This window comes from Cricetulus griseus, assembly GCF_003668045.3.
Source record: "Cricetulus griseus strain 17A/GY chromosome 1 unlocalized genomic scaffold, alternate assembly CriGri-PICRH-1.0 chr1_0, whole genome shotgun sequence".
NCBI classification, from domain to species: domain Eukaryota; kingdom Metazoa; phylum Chordata; class Mammalia; order Rodentia; family Cricetidae; genus Cricetulus; species Cricetulus griseus.
The window spans coordinates 247,313,971-247,333,193 of NW_023276806.1; the positions used below are offsets into that span (position 1 = coordinate 247,313,971).

Sequence of the window (19,223 nt, forward strand, 5' to 3'; positions counted from 1 at the left end):
TTGAGGGGGCTGCGTGTGGGGTGCAGACCCCTTTAGGCGGCTGCGCTAACCCGAGCCCTGGCGCCCGGGGCCTTGCGCTCAGCGGGGTGGGCGGCCGCATCGCTCCTCCTCTCCCGGGCGGGGCGGGGCCGGGCAGGCGCTCGGCGGGGTGGGCGGCCGCATCGCTCCTCCTCTCCGGGCGGGGCGGGGCCTGGCGGCGGGGCGGGGCGGGCAGCGCGGCTCGGCGGGGTGGGCGCCGCATCGCTCCTCCTCTCCGGGCCTGGCGCGGGGCGGGGCCGGGCAGGCGCTCGGCGGTGTGGGCGGCCGCATCGCTCCTCTTCTCCCGGGAGGGCGGGGCCGGGCAGGCGCTAGGCGGGGTGGGCGGCCGCATCGCTCCTCCTCTCCCGGGAGGGGCGGGGCCTGGCGGCGGGGCGGGGCCGGGCAGGCGCCGGCGGGGTGGGCGACTGCATCGCCTCCTCTCTCTGGGCGGGGCCTGGCGGCGGGGGGCGGGGCCGGGCAGGGGGTGGGCGGCCGCATCGCTCCTCCTCTCCCGGCGGGGCCCTGGCAGCGGGGGCGGGCTCAGTGGCCGCGGCGCATTCGCCCGGTGGCCGGCGGGCGGCGGAACGCACGGGGCCGGGGTCCGAGCACGCAGCCGCCAACGCCATGGACCTGCTCTCTGCGCTGAGCCTGGGAGAGCTGGCGCTCAGCTTCTCGCGCGTGCCGCTCTTCCCAGTCTTCGACCTCAGCTACTTCATCGTCTCCATCATTTACCTCAAGTATGAGCCAGGTGAGTAGGGTCCCCCAGGACGGAGGTTGCCCGTGCCCGTGCCCGTGCCCGTGCCCGTGCCCGTGCCCGTGCCCGTGCGATGGAGGCAGAGAGGCGGCAGCACTGGTCCCGGGTCTGGATAGGGAAGAGGCAGAGTGCTCCCACGCTCGCGCAGGTGGAGGAGGGAGCCCGGGCACGGAGGAGCAGCGGCAAGGGGGCTGCAGAAGGGGTGGGAGGTAAGGAGAGGAGAGCGCTTGCTTACTGTAGGGAGGACAGGTGCTGTGCGGGCGGGCAGGGAGCCACGTTACAACAAGGCTTAGTGAACTTGAACTTCGGCAAGGGGCATGGATGGTGGCGAAGGCTGCAAGCAAGGGTCGGCCCTGCCCGGGCGAGGTCAGATCTTCTGGACGTCAGCTGCCATGACCTCCCTTCACGCCCTTGGAGTGACTGACTGCCCGGTGACTATATAAGGGCTGGCCGTGCTGGGGGCTGCGATCAGGTTCGGGGAAAGTGACACCGGTGTCCCCTCTGCACTGCATCTTTTGGCATCCTCTTCTCCCCTCCCTTCCTGTTTCTCGACTGGGCCAGCTCTGGCCTGGGATCCTTCCCTCTTAGGGAGCCGAAGTGGTTCCAGGACAGGGCAACTTTGGGTCAGCCTGCTCTCAAGAATCACGGGAGGTAGACCCGACTTCTTTAATTAAAAAAAAAAAACAAACGATTAACTGCTTTTATTTGTGTGTTGTGGTCATATGTGGAGGTCAGAGGAGAATTTGTAGGAGTCGTTTTTCTGCGTTCATCATCTGAATCCCGAGATGGAACTCTGGTAGTCAGAGTTGTGGGGTGGACAGGCTCCTTTAGCAGCTGAACCATCTCGCTGCTCCCCCATTCCTCCAACCATTCTGTTTTAATGAGGACAAATGTAGCTCACACCATAACCCCAGAACTCGGAACATAGAGGCAGGGGGATAGCAAAGCTAATTCCAGGACAACCAGGCCTGTATATATGGTGAGTTGCTGGCCAGTTTGACTACAGACTATCTCAAAAATAAATAAAAAAGCAATGCCTCCCCGGAGTGTTCTATTTTTATACAAGTTCAGCATAAGTAATTGTGTCGTGTAGTTTTAGTTATTCTACAGAACCTGCCAGTTTGAAGGACAGAAGACTTTTCTTCCAAGAAAGTGTAGGACCCTTCGTTGGTAGACATGTAATTCGTTTTGAGGTGACAAACATAGCCTGCTATATTTACTTAAAAACGGGGGGGGGGGGAGGACTTCAAGATGGCCCACAAAGTGGAAGGGGAAAAATCAAGCTTAAAAAAAAAAAGTGTTCCTGTCTACTTTACATAAACCTTTGACAAGCATAAATATGCTCTTATGCATAGGGATTGGCGTGACTTGTCAGGCATCCGTGTTGTTTTTCTTCCCTGTGCACAGCATGAGTCTGTCTCTAAAAGCTGCTCTAGAGAGCCTTGGCTTTGCAAGTCAAAGTGCTTTTGTTTGGAGAAACTGGATTTCCCATTTAGGGACGAATTCCTGGTGGCTTCTGTGGAACCCAGCACACCCGAAGATCCACCTAGAGGAGACAGAAGCCCCTGGGATGGACTTACTAAGAATAAGAAGTATGCTGAAAATGGGAGAGAACTTTTTGTTTTGTTTTTGTTTTTTGGGTCTTTTAAAAGTTCATTTCCACCTGGGCTTGGTGGTGCACACTTGTAATGCCAGCACTTTGGGAGGCAGAGACAAGTGGATTTCTGAGAGAGTATTATAATTTTTAACTTTTCGTTTACTCTCTCTCTCTCTCTCTCTCTCTCTCTCTCTGTGTGTGTGTGTGTGTGTGTGTGTGTGTGTGTGTGTGTGTGTGTGTGGTGTGAATGTGCCAGGATGTGATGTGGAGGGCAGAGGACAACTTGACAGAGCTGTGCCGCCTTGGCACAGCAAGTATCTTTACCCAAAGAGCCACTCACTGCCCCCCTTTATTTTATTTGTGTTTTACAATATTTTCAGTCATCATCATCAGTGTATGTCTGTATACATGCCACAGAGAGCATGTGCAGGACAGAGGACCACTTTGTGGAGTCAGCCTTGCCTTACATTTTTACATGCGTTCTGGGCATCAAACTCAGGTCCTCACTGGGTAGCAAGTTCTGTTACCTCTGAACCATCTTGCTAACCCTATTTAATAAAGCAAAACTGGGGGTCGGGGGGTCGGGGGTGATGCACGTCTTTAATCCCAGCACTCTGGAGGCAGAGACTAGTGGATCTTTGTGAGTTCAAGGCCAGCCTGGTCCACAAGAGTACCTTCCAGGACAGCCAGGGCTACACAGAGAAACCCTGTCTCAAAAAAACAAAACAAAAACAAACAAAACAGGGTTCACTGTATAGCCCAGGCTAGACTCAAACTCAATGATCATCTTCCTGTACTTGAAACCTAGTTGTAATCCATGCCCATTCTTGTCTGAATAGTTCTGCAGGGGCCTCACAGTAAACCATCTGTGCCGAAAGTGTAGGAGTTACAATGTTCCAGAAGGTTTTGGTTTTATGCTTTAGAACTTCACTAGTTTCTCAAACCTAGCCGCACATCAGATTTCTAGGGTCTTTTAAAAGTTCATTTCCACCTGGGCTTGGTGGTGCACACTTGTAATGCCAGCACTTTGGGAGGCAGAGACAAGTGGATTTCTGTGAGTTTGAGGCCAGACTGGTCTACTGAGTGAGTTCCATGACAGCCTCCAAAGCTACAGAGAAACCCTGTCTCAAAAAACCTTAAAAAAAAAAAAAAAAAAAAAAAAGCCAGGTGTTGCTGTTGCAAGCCTTTAGTCCCAGCACTCGGGAGGCAGAGGCAGAGGATCTCTGTGAGTTCGAGACCAACCTGCTCTACAAGAGCTAGTTCCAGGACAGTCTTCAAAGCCACAGAGAAACCCTGTCTCAAAAAACAAAAACAAAACAAAAAAGTTCATTTCCTCCTGGGGTTGGTGGTGTACAATTTTAATGCCAGCACTTGGGAGGCAGAGGCAAGTGGATCTCTCAATTTGAGGCCAGACACTATAAAACTTGACCTCAGTCAGGTTCAATGGTACCCACTTGTTATCCCACCTCCTCAAGATGCAGAGGCAGAAGGATTGCAAGTTCAAGGCCAGCTTGAACAACTTAGACAGATCCTATCTTAAAATGAAATTGTATTAAATTTTTCATTATTACATTTTATTTGTTTATTTATTGTGTGTGTGGAGTGCTACCATTGCACATGTGTGGTGGTCAGAGGACAAGGCAGGTTTCAGATCTTTCCTTTGACCATGTGGGTCCCAGGGATTGAACTCAGGCCTGGTGGCAAATGTTGTTACCTGCTACGCCGTAAGCCATCTTTCTGGCCCTCAGGGGGGAAAAATATATGTGTGTGGGGGGTGTTTTGTTTTATTTTTGGAGATTGGGTTTCTCTGGGTAGCCCTGGATATCCTGGAACTCACTCTTTACCAGGCTAGCCTCAAATTCAGAGATCCACCTGCCTCTGCCTCTTGAGTGCTAAGACTAAAGGCGTGTGGCACCACTGCCCAGCAAAATTCATTTTCGTTTATTTATTTTGTGTGTACCCAGCATATATGTGGAGTTTAGAGGACACTTGTCAACTTGAGGGAACTGTTTCTCTCCTACCATGTGGGTCCCAGGGATTGAACTCAAGTTGTCAGAATTGGCAATAGGAATCTTGCCTGCTGAGGTATCTATCACCCAACCCAAAATAAACAGTTTTAAAGGAATAGCAATGTGGGTGGAGTCCCTGCCTGGAATCCCCCGTGTGGAACTGAGGGTGGCTTGTTGGTAGAGCTCTTGATTAGTTATCATGCAGGAGACCCTGGATTCCATCGCCACACTCCAAAATCAAACAATAAACCCAGGCCAATTTAATCAGAATATCTGCATGCTTGCATTTCAAGCCCATTCCCCCCTCCCACCCCTCACCTCCTGGTATTTGCTGCATGACATCTGCCTGGGATGACTTCTTCAAAATTTGGGGAACAGGAAGTAGAGCGTTGCAGTAAATTAGTATGCAGTGAACCTGAAAGTCCCATGGAACTTAGTGTCTCATACCTAAGTTCCTATGACTCCCAGAATAGTGGATTAGGTTGAGAGAACTCTCTTCATCCTTCTCTTGGGAAATCAAGGTAACTTGGGAGCTGCCAGGCAACACATACTTGTTATTTCAGCAAACAAGACTAACCCAAAGAGCCTTAGTGTAGGCCAGCCTGGGCTACATATCAAGCCTCTTTCTCAGCTAAAGATGGTGGCACATGCCTTTAATCCTAGCACTCAGGAGACAGAAGCAAGCAGATCTCTGTAAATTTGAGGCCATCCTGATGTACATAGTGAGTTCCAGGACAGCCAGAGCTATATAATGAGATCCTGTTTTGACCATCCCCACCCCACCACCAAACAATAAAATAAAAAAAGATGGTGCAGTATTCGGGAGGCAGAGACTGGGTCCTCAGGACAGGCTGGCTCCATGTGCATAGACACACATGTACACAAAGCCCCTGCATTATGTACTGTGTCGTCTCCCCCATTCAAATACACACACACACACACACACACACACACACACACACACACACACACACACACACACAGGAAACAAAAGGGACAGGTGAGGTGGGACCTGTCTGCTGGCACCAACTCAGCCATCACTGGCCCCATTGCCCCCATGCATTCGCCTTGCCAGTCTGCAACTTAGGCCATCTGCTGGCTCCTGGCATGTAGTCCAATGATGTGGCAATGTGGAGTTAGGCACCTGAGCAATCTGTAAGAAGTGGCTCCACTCATTCAGAATGCTCTAGATCAGGCTCTCCAGAGAGTTTTTTTGCAAGAAAGCTTAGAAATGCAGAACACTGGGCCGAACCAGAACTGCCCGGAAGAGTTTGAGCCAAACACCACTCGAGGCAATGGCTTCTAGGCTTCTAGAAGGAGGAACTAAAATAGGTTAGGGCTGCTTGTCTGCTTGTTAAACTGAGAACTCATCCCCACCCCAATGATGGGATGACAGGTGCCGCCCTCCCCCCCCCCCCCCCGTGGGCGGACCCCAAAGCTGTAGGTGTGTTAGGAAAGCACTTTACCAACTGAGCTGTGCGCTTGGCACCGATCTTCATTTGTTTGCTCTAAGCTGGTCTTAAGTAGCTCAGGCTGAACTAAAACTTTCTATGCAGTTAAAGATGACCTTGAACTGCTGATTCTTCTGTCCCCATCTCTCAAGTGCTAGGACTACAGACATACCCAACAATAACAGACTCTGAGTGCTTTAGATCTCACTTTGTAGCCCAGGCTGGCCTCAAACTCAAGATCCTCTTGAGTCCTGAGTGCTGTATTGCAGGCCTGTGCCAGCGTGCCTGGTTCTTGACGTGCCAGTGATAGAGCCCAGGGCTTCAGGCATGCCTGACCAGTCCTCTGCCCCTGAGTTGCAGCACTAATTAACAGGCAGAGTTTTTTTCAGACCAGCTTTAGGTTCAGAACAAAATTAAGCTGAGATCCACCTGCCTCTGTTTCCTGGGTGCTGGGATTAAAGGCACGCACCACCACCGTCCAGCCTATTGAAACATCTTAAATGGCATATTTTGTTTATCTCTGAAGTATTCAAAGATGACCTGTCTATCTAAAATATATCTCTTGAAAAATTCTTAATTTTACTATAAATTCGATTGTAATAGGTGACTAATTACTAACCTGCATTTCCTTATTATCCTGTATAGTTGGTAATAATAACTTTCAAGGACTAGAAATTTGCATTACATTGTTATATGAGCTGTATAGGTACAAACCTAGAACAAGAGTAGACGTGTATGTTCTAGCAAAATTAATCTCAAATTTGTATCAATATATGTATACAACATACGAAAGTCCAATTCAATGTAAAATATTTGAAACTAGTAGTTACTTTTTAAAAGTAGATTCAATAATCTTATCTTTTTATCTCATCATATCTGTATCCCTCCTTCTTTTCAAAATAAGAAACCTGATCTAATCTCCTTTGTTTAGCTTTTTTTCCTGACTGTTACCAATAACAACTTGTGTAACCAGCCCACCTAAACAATGATAACTATCATTGATAACTCATTGAAAGACCAAAAACCACCACCCCACCTCTCGGGAATGTGGGTGTTGTTAAATTTGCTTCCTGCTATCTGGGGACAACAGCATCTTTAGGGGGCTCTGAAAAGAAAAATCAGGACTAATTGTCAAGTCCTGGGAGAGGTAGCTGTAGCATTTGTTGTCAGTCTCTGTGTAATGAATGGCAAGTTCAGGGTTGTCTCAAGTTCTGGCCAGAGTAGACTGTGAGGCTGGATCATCTCAGCTAGGCACCTCGAAATTGTCCTGAGCAGTTTGTAGTCCAAAGCCGATCTTTAGGTGGTGTTTTTCAGCTTAGTGGTGTTATCATAGTCCTGGTGGAATCCTCATTGTGGGGCCCATCATCCTTTTGAAGACTTCAGAAATCGCATTAGATCAGATTTTTCCAATTAGCTCTCCCTTCTTTGGGTGCTTATTTGTCCAAAGGTATTGAGGGCAAGATGGTTGTTTTTATTTTCCTGAAAAGACAAAAACAAAGTCCTCTCACAGTCCTAATTTTGGGGAGTTTCTTTTTTGGCAAATTTTATCTGATCAAATTAAAATATTTGTTAGTCATATAAATTAGTTTAGATTGAGTGGTCATGCTGTTTGATGACCTCTTCTAATTAAGAGGTCTCTCTTGTTCAAATCCAATCTTTATCAGTTTTGATTCATGGTTTCTCCTGAATTTTTTGTTTTCTCTTTTATAGTTTTTCTATCATCCAGAGCAGTATGGTTTCTTATAATAGACATTAGGTTCTTTAATTGCTCTGGGAAGGAGTTTCTTCCCTGAACCAGATTTGACATGGGGGCCTGTGAGAGGCCCCTCAAGGCATTTCCTGATGGCAAAGGGTTACCGTGACTGCCCCTTGTTGACCTGTAGCCACTAGTCCAATGCCTACCCTTGCCACACCTTCTGCAGAATCCACAGTTGAAATACTTGACATTTCAGTTTTTCTTCAAACCTCTGGAAATCACCTCTCCTATCCAAGCATCATCATGGTCATGAGGTTCAATATTGATTGTGTCTCTGATCCATTCTGCCAACGGTGCTGATTAATGTGAAATAGCAATACAGAGTCAGGTCTAGATATAAGGATATTTATTTAGGAGGATCCTATTCACCAGAACAGCCTAGCCAGCGGCAGGGAGCAAGATAAGTAGGAGAAGGGGGCCCCTTGCCTTTAAAGGCCTAATTATCTTTTTGCATTGAGGATTAGCTTTTTCAAAATCCAGAGATTCAATTATTATTTGTCTAGCTTCTGAATTTGGTATCATTCTATTTACTGCTGATGTCAGTCTTTGTAAGAAATCAGTAAAAGTTTATTTCAGGCCCTGTATGACTTTAGCAAATGACTTAATCTTCTTTCCTATTTTTTTAATTCTGTCCAAACCATCCAATATTGTTGCATGACATAAAGCCAGGATGTGGCCATCATATGGGCATTGACTTTCTTTCTTTTTTTTTTTTTAAGATTTTTATTTATTATGTATACAATGTTCTACCTACACGCCAGAAGAGGGCACCAGATCTCATTGTAGATGGTTGTGAGCCACCATGTGGTTGCTGGGAATTGAACTCAGGACCTTTGGAAGAGCAGCCAGTGCTCTTAACCTCTGAGCCATCTCTCCAGCCCCCGGGCATTGACTTTCTATAGTAGCATAATCTCCTTCCAAGAAGTTGGTCTTGGGAGATTTCCATGCCTCTAGCTCTACTCTGTTGTTCAATGGTCTTAACCTCATCTTTCCACCAGGTCCTTCATTGTAATTGTGGACCTGGCTCCACGACTGCTGTAACCAAGTCTTTCCAGTCTTGAGGGATAATTTTATTACAAGTTGGCCACAAGTTTAACATCTGCTTCACAACTGTTGAATGCATGCCACACGAGACTATCGCTTCCTTGAATCAAATCTAACATTGGCACAGGAGTCCAGTCAGCTCTTACAGAGACTCTGTCATTTGGCAATTCCTGTGAGGTGACTGGATATATTAAGGTTGGTTGTTTGAAAGCCGTAGGCTGTTCCTCTCTAAACTCATAATGCAATGCTGAAATTGGTTCTCCTTTAAATCCTGTCTGGGTTTGAATATCTCTATGGTCTGTTTTAATAGGTTTTTCTAAAGCCTGTATCTTGGCACTCATCAAAACTTTTTTAGAGATAAACCAAGAATTAAAGACTGGTGGCTCACGCCTTTAATCCCAGCACTCGGAGGCAGAGGCAGGAGATCTCTGTGAGTTTGAGACCAACCTGGTCTACAGAGGGAGTTCCAGGATAGGCTCCAAAGCCACAGAGAAACCCTGTCTCGGAAAAACAAAACAAAACAAAAAAAGATCCAGGACAGCAGGCACAAAGCTACACAGAGAAACCCTGTCTCAAAAAAACCAAAAACAAAAAAGGGAATTCCCAATTTTCTCACCAAAGCCTGATGATGACAATGAAGACATGAGGCTGACTGCTGCTTCGTACAACAGTAGAAGCCTGACCTAGTTTGGCAGCAGCCCAAGAAGGGGGTCCAGGGAAAGTCCATCAGGAGAAAAGAAAGGAAAACCTAGCCAGTAGGGCAGTGACTCCAGCCATGTGTAACTCTGGCCTCTAGGCAAATGGCTTTTTTGTGTGTGTGTGAATTTGTACCCCAAAAGTTGCCAGAGGTAGCATGAATTCTAATTGGTCTTAATATAAAAATTCAGAGTCAGCTATCAGGGGTGAAAGCTGAAGGATCAGAGAAACAGAACAGCCAGCCACTAGAGTTCTTATCTCTACTAATACTCAGACTAAAGGGGCAATCCTGTCCTCAGACTGCCTTCTCAGACTGACTGCTGAGACTGCTTCTGTCTCTATGTCTCTACGAATCCTCAGACTGCCCTGAGCTCCAGTCACCTCCTGCCTCTCTGCTCAGTGATATCATTTCTGTCTCCACCTCCCTAGTGCTGGGATTAAAGGCTTGGGACCCCAAGTGCAGGGATCACCTTTGCATGAGCTCTGTTTCTCTTTTAAACTGGATCAATTTTGTGTAGCCCAAGGTGGCCTTGAACTCACAGAGATCCATCTATCTCTATCACTCAAATGCTGGGATTAAAGGTGTGTGGCATCACTGCTAGGGCCTCTATGGCTAACTAGTGTGTCAAGCTCTGCACTCTGATTTTCGGGCAAGCTTTATTTGTTAGATCATAGACAAAATATCACCACACTAGTGTGTGAAAATTTCCACCACTCCCCACCCCCAGATATTTCAAGCTCACTCTAGGCCTTGGAATATCTCTGGCATAATTGCTAAGGGCTAAGTTTTTGTTTTGTTTTGTTTTTTGTTTTTGTTGTTGTTGTTCTGGTAGGAAGTCTTTGATAGAGCCAGGGAGCTTCTTCAGGCTCTGAGTGACTGAAGCCTGTCATCTCAGCAGTGGTGAGGCTGAGGCAGGAAGATGGCAAATTAAAGGCTAGCCTGGATTAGAGCCAGATTCCATGTCAAAATAAATAAACGCAATAAACTGGGCTGGAGCAATAACTCAGCAGTTAGGAGTACTGGCTGCTCTGGCAAAGGATCCAGGGTCCCTCACAACCATCTGTGACTCCAGCTCCAAGGGACACAACACCCTCTTCAGGCCTCAGCAAGCACTGCACTGTCATCATGCACAGACACACATGTAGGCAAGCACTCATACATATAAACAAACCTTTCAAAAATAAATAAAGATGCCGGGGCATTGGTGGCGCACACCTTTAATCCCAGCACTCGGGAGGCAGAGGCAGGTGGATCTCTGTGAGTTCGAGACCAGCCTGGTCTACAAGAGCTAGTTCCAGGACAGCCTCCAAAGCCACAGAGAAACCCTGTCTCGAACCCCCCCAAAAAAAAAATAAAAATAAAAAAGTAAATAATGATAATGAGTTGAACCATTATACCTTGAGAGCTATGTAAAGCCATCCCTCTGCCTTTTGACAGCCAAAGAAACAGGCCGGCTGGAGGCTGGTGGCAGACACTTGCTCAGGGCTACATAGGCCTGAGTGGCAGAACCAAAAGGGGACTTAGGACTTTATATAGGAGGAGCTTATGAGGCAAAGCCTGTTGTCTGTTTGTCACAGTGTCATGCACTGAAATCTCAGCTCTGGCTCTAGGATGGTCCCAAAGGGCACAAGAAACACCCTGGAAGAAGACTACCCCTGGCAGCTATTTTTAGAAGCACATTCAAGTGTCTTTTTTCTGCAAGGCAGGAGGGAGTGCTTCAGCAGCCTTGGCCCTGTGCATTCGCCAGCTGCTCCTGGGATTACTTCTCAGGGGAAGCAGTGCCTTAAATAGATTCAGGAGAGGGTGTTCTTTCCCCTTCCCTCCCCTCCCCCCTCCTCCTCCCTCCTCCCTTCTCCTCTCCCTCCTCTCTTCCCTCCTCTCTTTGTGTCCCAAGTACTGCAGTTGTAATTACCTACCAGGGCACTTGACAAGCTGGCCGTTCTTTTGTGTGCTTTTTAGAGTACTTGTATGTGTGTGCATGCACACATGGCCCAGAGAACAAGGTGCAGGAATCGGCTCATTCCTCCCACTATATGTGTCCCAGAAGGTGGCAGGCGTGAGGCCTGTTGCTGTTGAGCCACCTCACCGGATTCTGGGTCTCATGGGCTCTAAGGATCTGAATTCCAGCACCCACACTTGCACAGCATCTCCACACTCTGGTCGCTCTTTGAGGAGCATCAAGCTGCTGAGTGACAGCTTTGTCCTAAAGTTGTTCAGAATTGGCCAGAAAGGGAGGAACTCCTCAGGATAAGCAATCATCTGGGGTGTGGCTTTATGAGATGGGGACAATGCTAACATAAAGATAGAGCCTAACCATTAACATCGACTATGGAGATCTGCAAATATTATCTTTATTTATTTATTTGTTTGTTTATTTGAGGCAGGGTTTCTCTTTGTAGCCCTGGAACTCACTGTGCAGGCTGGCCTTGAAGTTACAGATCTGCCTAAGTTGGGCTTCTCTCTCTCTCTCTCTCTCTCTCTCTCTCTCTCTCTCTCTCTGTGTGTGTGTGTGTGTGTGTGTGTGTGTGTGAGTGTGAGTGTGAGTGTGAGTGTCCACAGTGAGTCAGGTCTCCCTCCACTATGCAGGTCCTGGGATAGAAGATAGCTCATCAAGCCTGGTGGCAAGTGCCTGTACTGGCTCAGTTGCCCCTGAGGAGACAGCTAGTGGCCCCTGATGAAATTTAATGAGTTTTTTTCCTATAAATGCTTCACCCCATCTGCGGCCTACGATGGCGTCCTCAGTGGGCACAGGCGCATCACAACTGCCTCTTTCCGACCTTGACGGTAGAGCTCAGGCTCAGCATGCAGCTGGCTTCCATCCCAGAGCCCGCCTGAGGGGCACATGGGAAGCCCTCGGTTTAATCTTCAGCACCCAGGGGTTAAAAGGGCAGCTTGCTGCAGGTGTGGCATGCACCTCTGGTTGCCTCTTCCAGTGACCACCAGAATTCATGTGCCTCGCTCGCAGGAGCTGTGGAGCTGTCCCGGCGCCACCCGGTGGCGTCCTGGCTGTGCGCCATGTTGCACTGTTTCGGGAGCTACATCCTGGCCGACTTGCTCCTCGGGGAGCCCATCATTGACTACTTCAGCAACAGCTCCAGTATCCTGCTGGCCTCTGCAGTGTGGTAGGCATCTGGAAGCCCCAGAGAGGCTGAGCCTGGGGCCAGGGGGGACCCCAACACCGGGGAGGAGGGAGGTTGAAGGAGCAAGGACCCCAGTCGCAATCTGCAGGGCACCAGCGTCCTCACTGCCCTCCCCTGGATCTCCTGCTCAGCTGCTCGTCCCCCTGACCCTAGGCCTCCTGTCCTCAAAGGTACTTGATTTTCTTCTGTCCCTTGGACCTCTTCTACAAGTGCGTCTGCTTCTTGCCTGTGAAGCTCATCTTTGTGGCTATGAAGGAGGTGGTGAGGGTGCGGAAGATTGCCGTGGGCATCCATCACGCACACCACCACTACCACCACGGGTGGTTCATCATGATCGCCACCGGGTGGGTCAAAGGTAAACGGAATTATGACAAGGAGGATAAAAGAAAAATCACCACAGGGGTCCAGTGAGGTGGATCAGTGGTGAAGGAGCTTGCTGCAAAAGCCTGGTGACAGTGACCGAGTTTGATCCCTGTGACCTACACAGGAGAGAACTGATTCCCACAAGTTGTTCACTGCCCACCACATGAGGACCATGGCCCATGTGCCTACACACACCACACACAAAAACAATGAAGTTAATAGTAATAGTGCCAGCACGATGGCTTAGTGGGGAAGAGCGCTTTGAGGCCAAACCTGATGTCCCGAGTTTGATCCCTGGAGCCCACATAGTGGAAGGATAGAACCAACTCTTGAAAGTTGTCCTTTGATCTCTACACATGTGTCATGGTGAGGCATGCACAAGGACACACTCCCTACTACTACAAAAAGTATAAATGAAATGGAACAATGTTTTTTTCCATACAGAGTCTCTCTATGTAGCCCTGGCTAGCGTAGAGTTCATTATGTAGACCAGGCTGGCCTGGAACTCTCAGAGATACCCCTGCCTCTGCCTCCCAAGATCTAGAATTAAAGGTGTGCACCACCACACCTAGATAAATGTAATTTAAAAAATCTGCAGGGCCTGACAGGATGGCTCAGTAGGTGACGTTGATTACCACCAAACGAGTTGGATTTAATTCTTGGATCCTATAGGGTGGAAGGAGAGAGCTCACTCCACCTTTGTCTTCTGACCTCTGCATTAATGCTGTGGCATGCTAACACCCCAGTACACAAAATAAACAATAAAATTATGAAAAAGAATTATTAAATTTTTTAATTAATAAAATGATAGCAGTTAGCTGGGTGTGGAGGTGGGCTCCTATCATCCCAGCATTCTTCACTCTGAGCCAGGGAAGCATTAGAAATCCCGGGGCAGCCTGGGCAACACAGTAAGACTCAAGACAGTCCCTTGTAGGTGGGGACACATCCAATTGCTTCTTGTTGGTTTGCCCTGACTGCTGTGCGAACCTGGGGAAGGCTTTGTTGAGAGCCTCATTTCCCCACCTGTAATGGATGGTCTTCTCCAGGCACAGAGACTCCTCATGAAGAGAAGGCCCTTTGTTTCCTTGGGAACTGAAGCTAGAGAAGGAAACCGGGTGTGGGGGTGGCCAGCCAGCTCAGCGGTGCCCTGCCCCACAGGCTCTGGTGTCACCCTCCTGTCCAACCTGGAGCAGCTACTTCGAGGAGTCTGGAAGCCAGAGACCAATGAGATCTTGCACATGTCTTTGTGAGTACCCCATCTCTGGCCTCTGGCCCTCCTTGTCTGGCCCTGCGTTATTAATCATCTGGAGATACTGCTGGGGTAAGGACAGGAGGAACTTCTGCAAAAGGTGATATTTGACTGGGGTTTTAAAGAGTGAGTAGGAGTTTTCTGACTACAATAGACTCCCCACCCAGAGCCTAGAATCACTACCGATGTCAGGTTAGAAAAGTGCAGAGCGGGGGGGGGGGGGGAGCAGAATGTGAGTGGCAAGCAAGGAAATGGTGCAGGGTGTGAACTGCAGGCCGACAGACAGACGGACAGTAGTGTGGAGGGAATGGTGGGCGGAGCCACATAAGACATGTGACCCTTAAGGACCATTGCATTGGGCCTGGTATATCCCTTTTCTCCTTCATGTGTTTGTTCTTTTCTCCACTTTCCTGTGTGTCTGTGTGGTGTGAATGTGTGTGGGCACATGTGTATGTGTGTGCGTGTAGGTGTGCAGACCTGGGATTATGCTGGGAGCGTCCTCAATTGCTTTCCCGCCATATTCTTTGAGTCAGGGTCTCTCTATCAAACCCCAAGTCCCTGATATGCCCAGGCTCGCTACCCAGCTGGCTCTGGGCAAGTGCTTTAACCACAGAGCCCTCCATGCTGGGGAGGGAAGCCTGCAGGCGTCGCCTCTCCCCACATGACTATGTGAGGTGACTGGCAGCCATGTGTTTAAGGGCTTAGTGGCACCTAGGTGTCTTTTCATGTTGCTGTGACCCCAAACCTGACTGTCAGAAGCAATTCAAGGGTGAGAGACTTACTCAAGAACACCTGTCAACCCGGTGCTGGTGTCAGATGCCAGGTGCAGCAGCACACCGGTCACCCCGGTGCTGGTGTCTCACTATTCTATAGTTGCCAGCACAAAACATCATGGCCAAGCTCTTCATTTGAGCTTAGGTGTCAGCTGAATCTGTCATGGTGGGAGACCTGGTAGCAAGCAGCAGGTGTGGTGTGGTGGCAGGAGCAGGGAGCTCAGGGCTCACATCTTGAACCATAAACAAGATAGGGAATACAGCAAGTCCCTTAGTTCCCAAAGTCTGCCCCAGCACTTCCTCCATCAAGGTCACTGTTCCTCAACCTCCCCACCTGCGGACCAGAATGGGGACATTTTCATTCAAACCACACTGGGAAAGCAGAGACAGGATTTCCTTGGGCTCATTGCCATCCCACTTAGCAAAATTGGTAGACTTCAGATTGAGTGAGTGAGAGACTTTGCCTCAAAAATGAGGTGCAGGGCCTGCGAGATAGCTCAGTGGGTAAAGGAGCTGCCAATGTGATGATGTGAGTTCAGTCCCCAGGCCCTGCATGCTGGAGGGAGAGACCAACTCTCCCAAGTTGCTTACATGGGTGAGAGAGACAGGCAGAGACACTGTGGTGGGAGCAGGCAGAGGGTGATGAGGAGGAGGGTTAGTAACTCAGCTCCAGTTAACAATACAGATCTTTCTGTCAGAAACAGTGGCTGTTACTTCATAATAAGAGTCCTGGAGACTCAGGAGAGAGAAGCCTTTTATTTTTCAGCCGTGGGAAGTCAGGGGTCAGCATAGAGGAAAGGCTAAAAAGGCTGGCACCCTGATTTGGTCACAGACTTTTTTTTCCCCCTGACTATATGTCACCACCCTGCAAATTCCTCACTGGTTGAGTTCTTCACCCTAGCATAGCCTCCACCTCAAATTATCCGTCTTCCATGGGCTTGAGACCCCCAGCTGTTTTCCTATATGAACTCAGACTGTAACTTCCCAACCTAACATAAACTAAAAATGCCCCCCAGCAAGCAGCCACCAGCCGGGGAAGACAGGTACAGTGCCTCCTGGCCATCTGCCATCTGGTGAGATTCTGATGAACCTGGACTAACAATGCACAGTGACCCATGTCTTACATCCCCAGCCCCACCAAGGCCAGCCTGTACGGAGCCATCCTGTTCACCCTGCAGCAGACCCGCTGGCTCCCTGTGTCCAAGGCCAGCCTCATCTTCGTTTTCACCATGTTCATGGTGTCATGTAAGGTAAGCCTGCAACCTTCATTTCCCTGGGATGGGGTGCAGAATCCTGGGGTGCATGGCCCACATGAGATAGACAGGAGAAACCCATTGGGAGGCTGAGTGACGAGGAGATGGGGATGGGAATGACGAGAATTGGCCTTGAGGGTGTAGACTGGGGGTACTGGTGCCCCGTATGGGAGACCATGGGGACAGGAAGCTGGAAACCACTGTGAGTTTAACTAGTAGAGTCCCGTGTAACTGATCAAACCACCCAGAAGGGGCTTGGGCCTTCCCTGCCCTTCCGCAGGACTGGAGATGTTGCCCCTAGCTTCCCAAGCATGGAAGACCCTGCCTAGGGACGGTCCATCCCTAGAGAGGACCATAGCCTTGGAAAGTCAGTGAGCCATTCTATTGAGGCTGAAGCAGGAGGATCAACATGAGTTTGAGGCCATCCTGGGCTACCTAGTGAGTTCAGACCAACAAGGGTTACATAGTGACATTCTATCTCAACAAACCAAAACACATCCCCCTGGGTCCTGTGTCAGGGAAGTGGTCCCTGAGTCAGGAGTTCAAGGTCATCTCAACTACACAGCAAATTTGGGGCCAGTCTGGGCTACATAAGACCCTGTCTTAAAATACAACACAAGTTAAAAGCAAGCAAGCAAACAAAAACAAACAAGGGGGGAGAGAGGGTGGAAGAGAAAACAGGGAAGAGTGTGGTGATGAGAAGGGAGGGAGAGAGGAGGAAGTTATTGCTCAGAGCTTTGGAGTGTGAAGTCCAAGACAGTGGAGGTGGGGTGTGGTGGCCGTGGGGGTGCGGTGCTGTGAGGGACTCTTCCCAGGTTCAGATGATTGACACCTTCCATGTTCCCACACAATGGAGGTCACACTTGGCTCTATAGTGAGTAGGAGGCTAGCCTGGGCTCCATGGTTCCCTGACTCAACAACAACAAATGTAGCACCCAGTGCAGGTGTTGGGGGGTCCTGTTGGTGTGGGTGGCCACGGTCATGGCATCCCTGGACTGTCCAGGCCTGGACACTGCAAGTCGGGTCTCGCCAGACTCCAGGATAGGGGCTCATGAACTTGGATGTGTGGGAAGCTAGAGGGCTGGGGCTAGCCCACTCCCCTTGTCACTACTTCTCTGCTCTCTCACCCTCCGTGTGTTCCTGGGCTCCCCTTCAGGTGTTCCTGACGGCCACTCACTCTCACAGTTCTCCATTTGATGTTCTGGAGGGTTACATCTGCCCGGTGCTGTTTGGGACAGCTTGGGGAGGTGATCATCACCATGACAACCATGGAGCACCACATGGCAGCGGGCTAGGCACCACGCACTCAGGCCTGCCCGCCAAGGCCAGGGAGGAGCTGACCGAAGGCTCCAGGAAGAAGAAGACCAAGAAGGCGGATTAGGGGGCAGCCCCAGGCATCCATGGGGTTCTGGGGAGAAGGGTGTAGACTCGGAACCTCACAATTTAGGGGCACACAGGGCTCAGAGTTCTCTGTGGCCTCAACTTCCCCATCTGCAATATGGAACCATTAGCCACTCCCAGGGCCGACATGGGGCTGAGATATGCAGGAGTGAGAAGCCCTGCTTTCTGCGAGACGTCTCATGACATCACAGCCTTCGGGGTCACCCAGTCCTCAGCAGAAGCCCTGGCCAGTAGACTCTTGGTTTTCTTTCTTTGTTCTTTCAAATTATATCTTGTAACCAAAACAATTTAAAGCCACTTGGAGACTCAGTTACCCAAGTTCCTCCCGAGAGCCAGGTACCGGGGTTCCCACATCCTTTCCTGCCTTTCCAGTCCTTCTGGGCATCTTGGGGCAAATGGCTTCATTCTCTGTGCCTCCTGCTTCCTCTCAGTAGCATGGAGACCCCAGGTCCTCCTGTGTACAGAGGGTAGATAATGCCAAAAGTTTCCTCAGCAGCATGCTATGGCCAGGGAGCTGGGACCTGGATGAGGGTGGTGGCAGGTGCTTTGTATGGATGCTTTGTTCATTAGGGCCGTTTGTGTTTGGGCCCAGAAGGTCTCAGCAGTTACTCAGCCAAGCAGACACATCCAGGGCTAATGGTTAGGAAGTGGAGCTTGAGTTCCATCTGCCCACAGACAAAAGAAGTGTAGCCACCTGCATGCAGTGCAGAGTGTCACATCGGATGTCCCTCATGCTGGATAAGCATCATTCATTCAGTCATTCAACAAACACATGGATCCACAACTGCTCCGTGTAGTGTTGTGCTGCTGCTGGGGATGAGTAGGCCTTGCACAGGGCAAGGGCTGTGGCAGCCAAAGTCGCCAGGATATGAGAGGGGTGAGTGTGAGGCACGGCTGGGCTCAGGCCTCTGTGAATGCCCATTGATGCCCGTTTGCTGAGAAAGTGCCTTTTCATGGCATTGTCTGGAGTTCGGAAGGACCTGAGACTGGAAGCTCCTGGGTTTCATCTCCACTGTCAGACAAAGCTCAGTGTGAGTGATCAGCCAATAAATGTGGTGCAAGTAAACCAAGCCCTTTTGCTTTCTTCAACCTCAAAATGTAGGGGTGCAGTGGGGTCTGTTCTTAGAGGTGCTGGGTTCATCTGAAGCCTCGCATATAGGGTCAAGCACACCAGCATCTCAAAGGCAGTGGGAAGGTTAACACCTGTCATCCCAGCATACAGGAAGCAGAGGCAGGAGGACCGACCACCAGTTCCAAGCCAGCCTGAGCTACCAGAGTAATACCAAAAAGGAAATGAACAGGAAGCAAAGGGGCAGAGAGTAAAGGGAAGAGGAGGAGAGGAGTTGGGGGAGGGGAGCTAGCATCGCCAGGTAGCACTCCCACTTCCAGGAATGTGCCCAAAGTAGTCCTGGTGACCCTGGTGGTCCCGTGTTCATCATAGCTTTTCATAGCTGAAATGCAGAGGCAGGAGGGGTCCTCAGCCCTTGACAGTAGACGGTGTCAGGACTGCAGAAACTATATAAACCACAGCGGCTCTGGCCTTGGCTGGGCTAGAGCAGCTGGGGAGATTTCAGGGGATCGGCCTTCCTGCCCTCCAGCCAAAGGCATGGGGAGCTCATATTCTGACGGGACTGAAAGGATGGAAATAAAGAGCCTCCCAGACTATTTTGGGAAGGAGGCGTGATAGTCACTGGCTGGCCTGTGGTCAGGGATCATTG

General features: G+C 49.7%; 1 protein-coding gene across 1 annotated transcript; it reads left to right on the plus strand.

Annotated features, from left to right (window-relative positions):
- The first annotated feature begins 550 nt into the window (after window positions 1-550).
- Tmem38a (transmembrane protein 38A) lies at window positions 551-18,576 on the plus strand. Its single transcript, XM_027394867.2, has 6 exons — window positions 551-766; window positions 12,292-12,448; window positions 12,637-12,821; window positions 13,988-14,075; window positions 15,984-16,101; window positions 17,261-18,576. The coding sequence occupies exons 1-6, from the start codon at window positions 643-645 to the stop codon at window positions 17,483-17,485; spliced, it is 897 nt and encodes a 298-aa protein (XP_027250668.1). The 5' UTR covers window positions 551-642; the 3' UTR covers window positions 17,486-18,576.
- Window positions 18,577-19,223: the final 647 nt, after the last annotated feature.

Coding starts and splice junctions, on each gene's coding strand:
- Tmem38a (XM_027394867.2), top strand. CDS start 643: ATGGACCTGCTCTCTGCGCTGAGCCTGGGAGAGCTGGCGCTCAGCTTC. Junction 767..12,291: donor TTACCTCAAGTATGAGCCAG/GTGAGTAGGGTC, acceptor CCTCGCTCGCAG/GAGCTGTGGAGCTGTCCCGG. Junction 12,449..12,636: donor CTGCTGGCCTCTGCAGTGTG/GTAGGCATCTGG, acceptor CTGTCCTCAAAG/GTACTTGATTTTCTTCTGTC.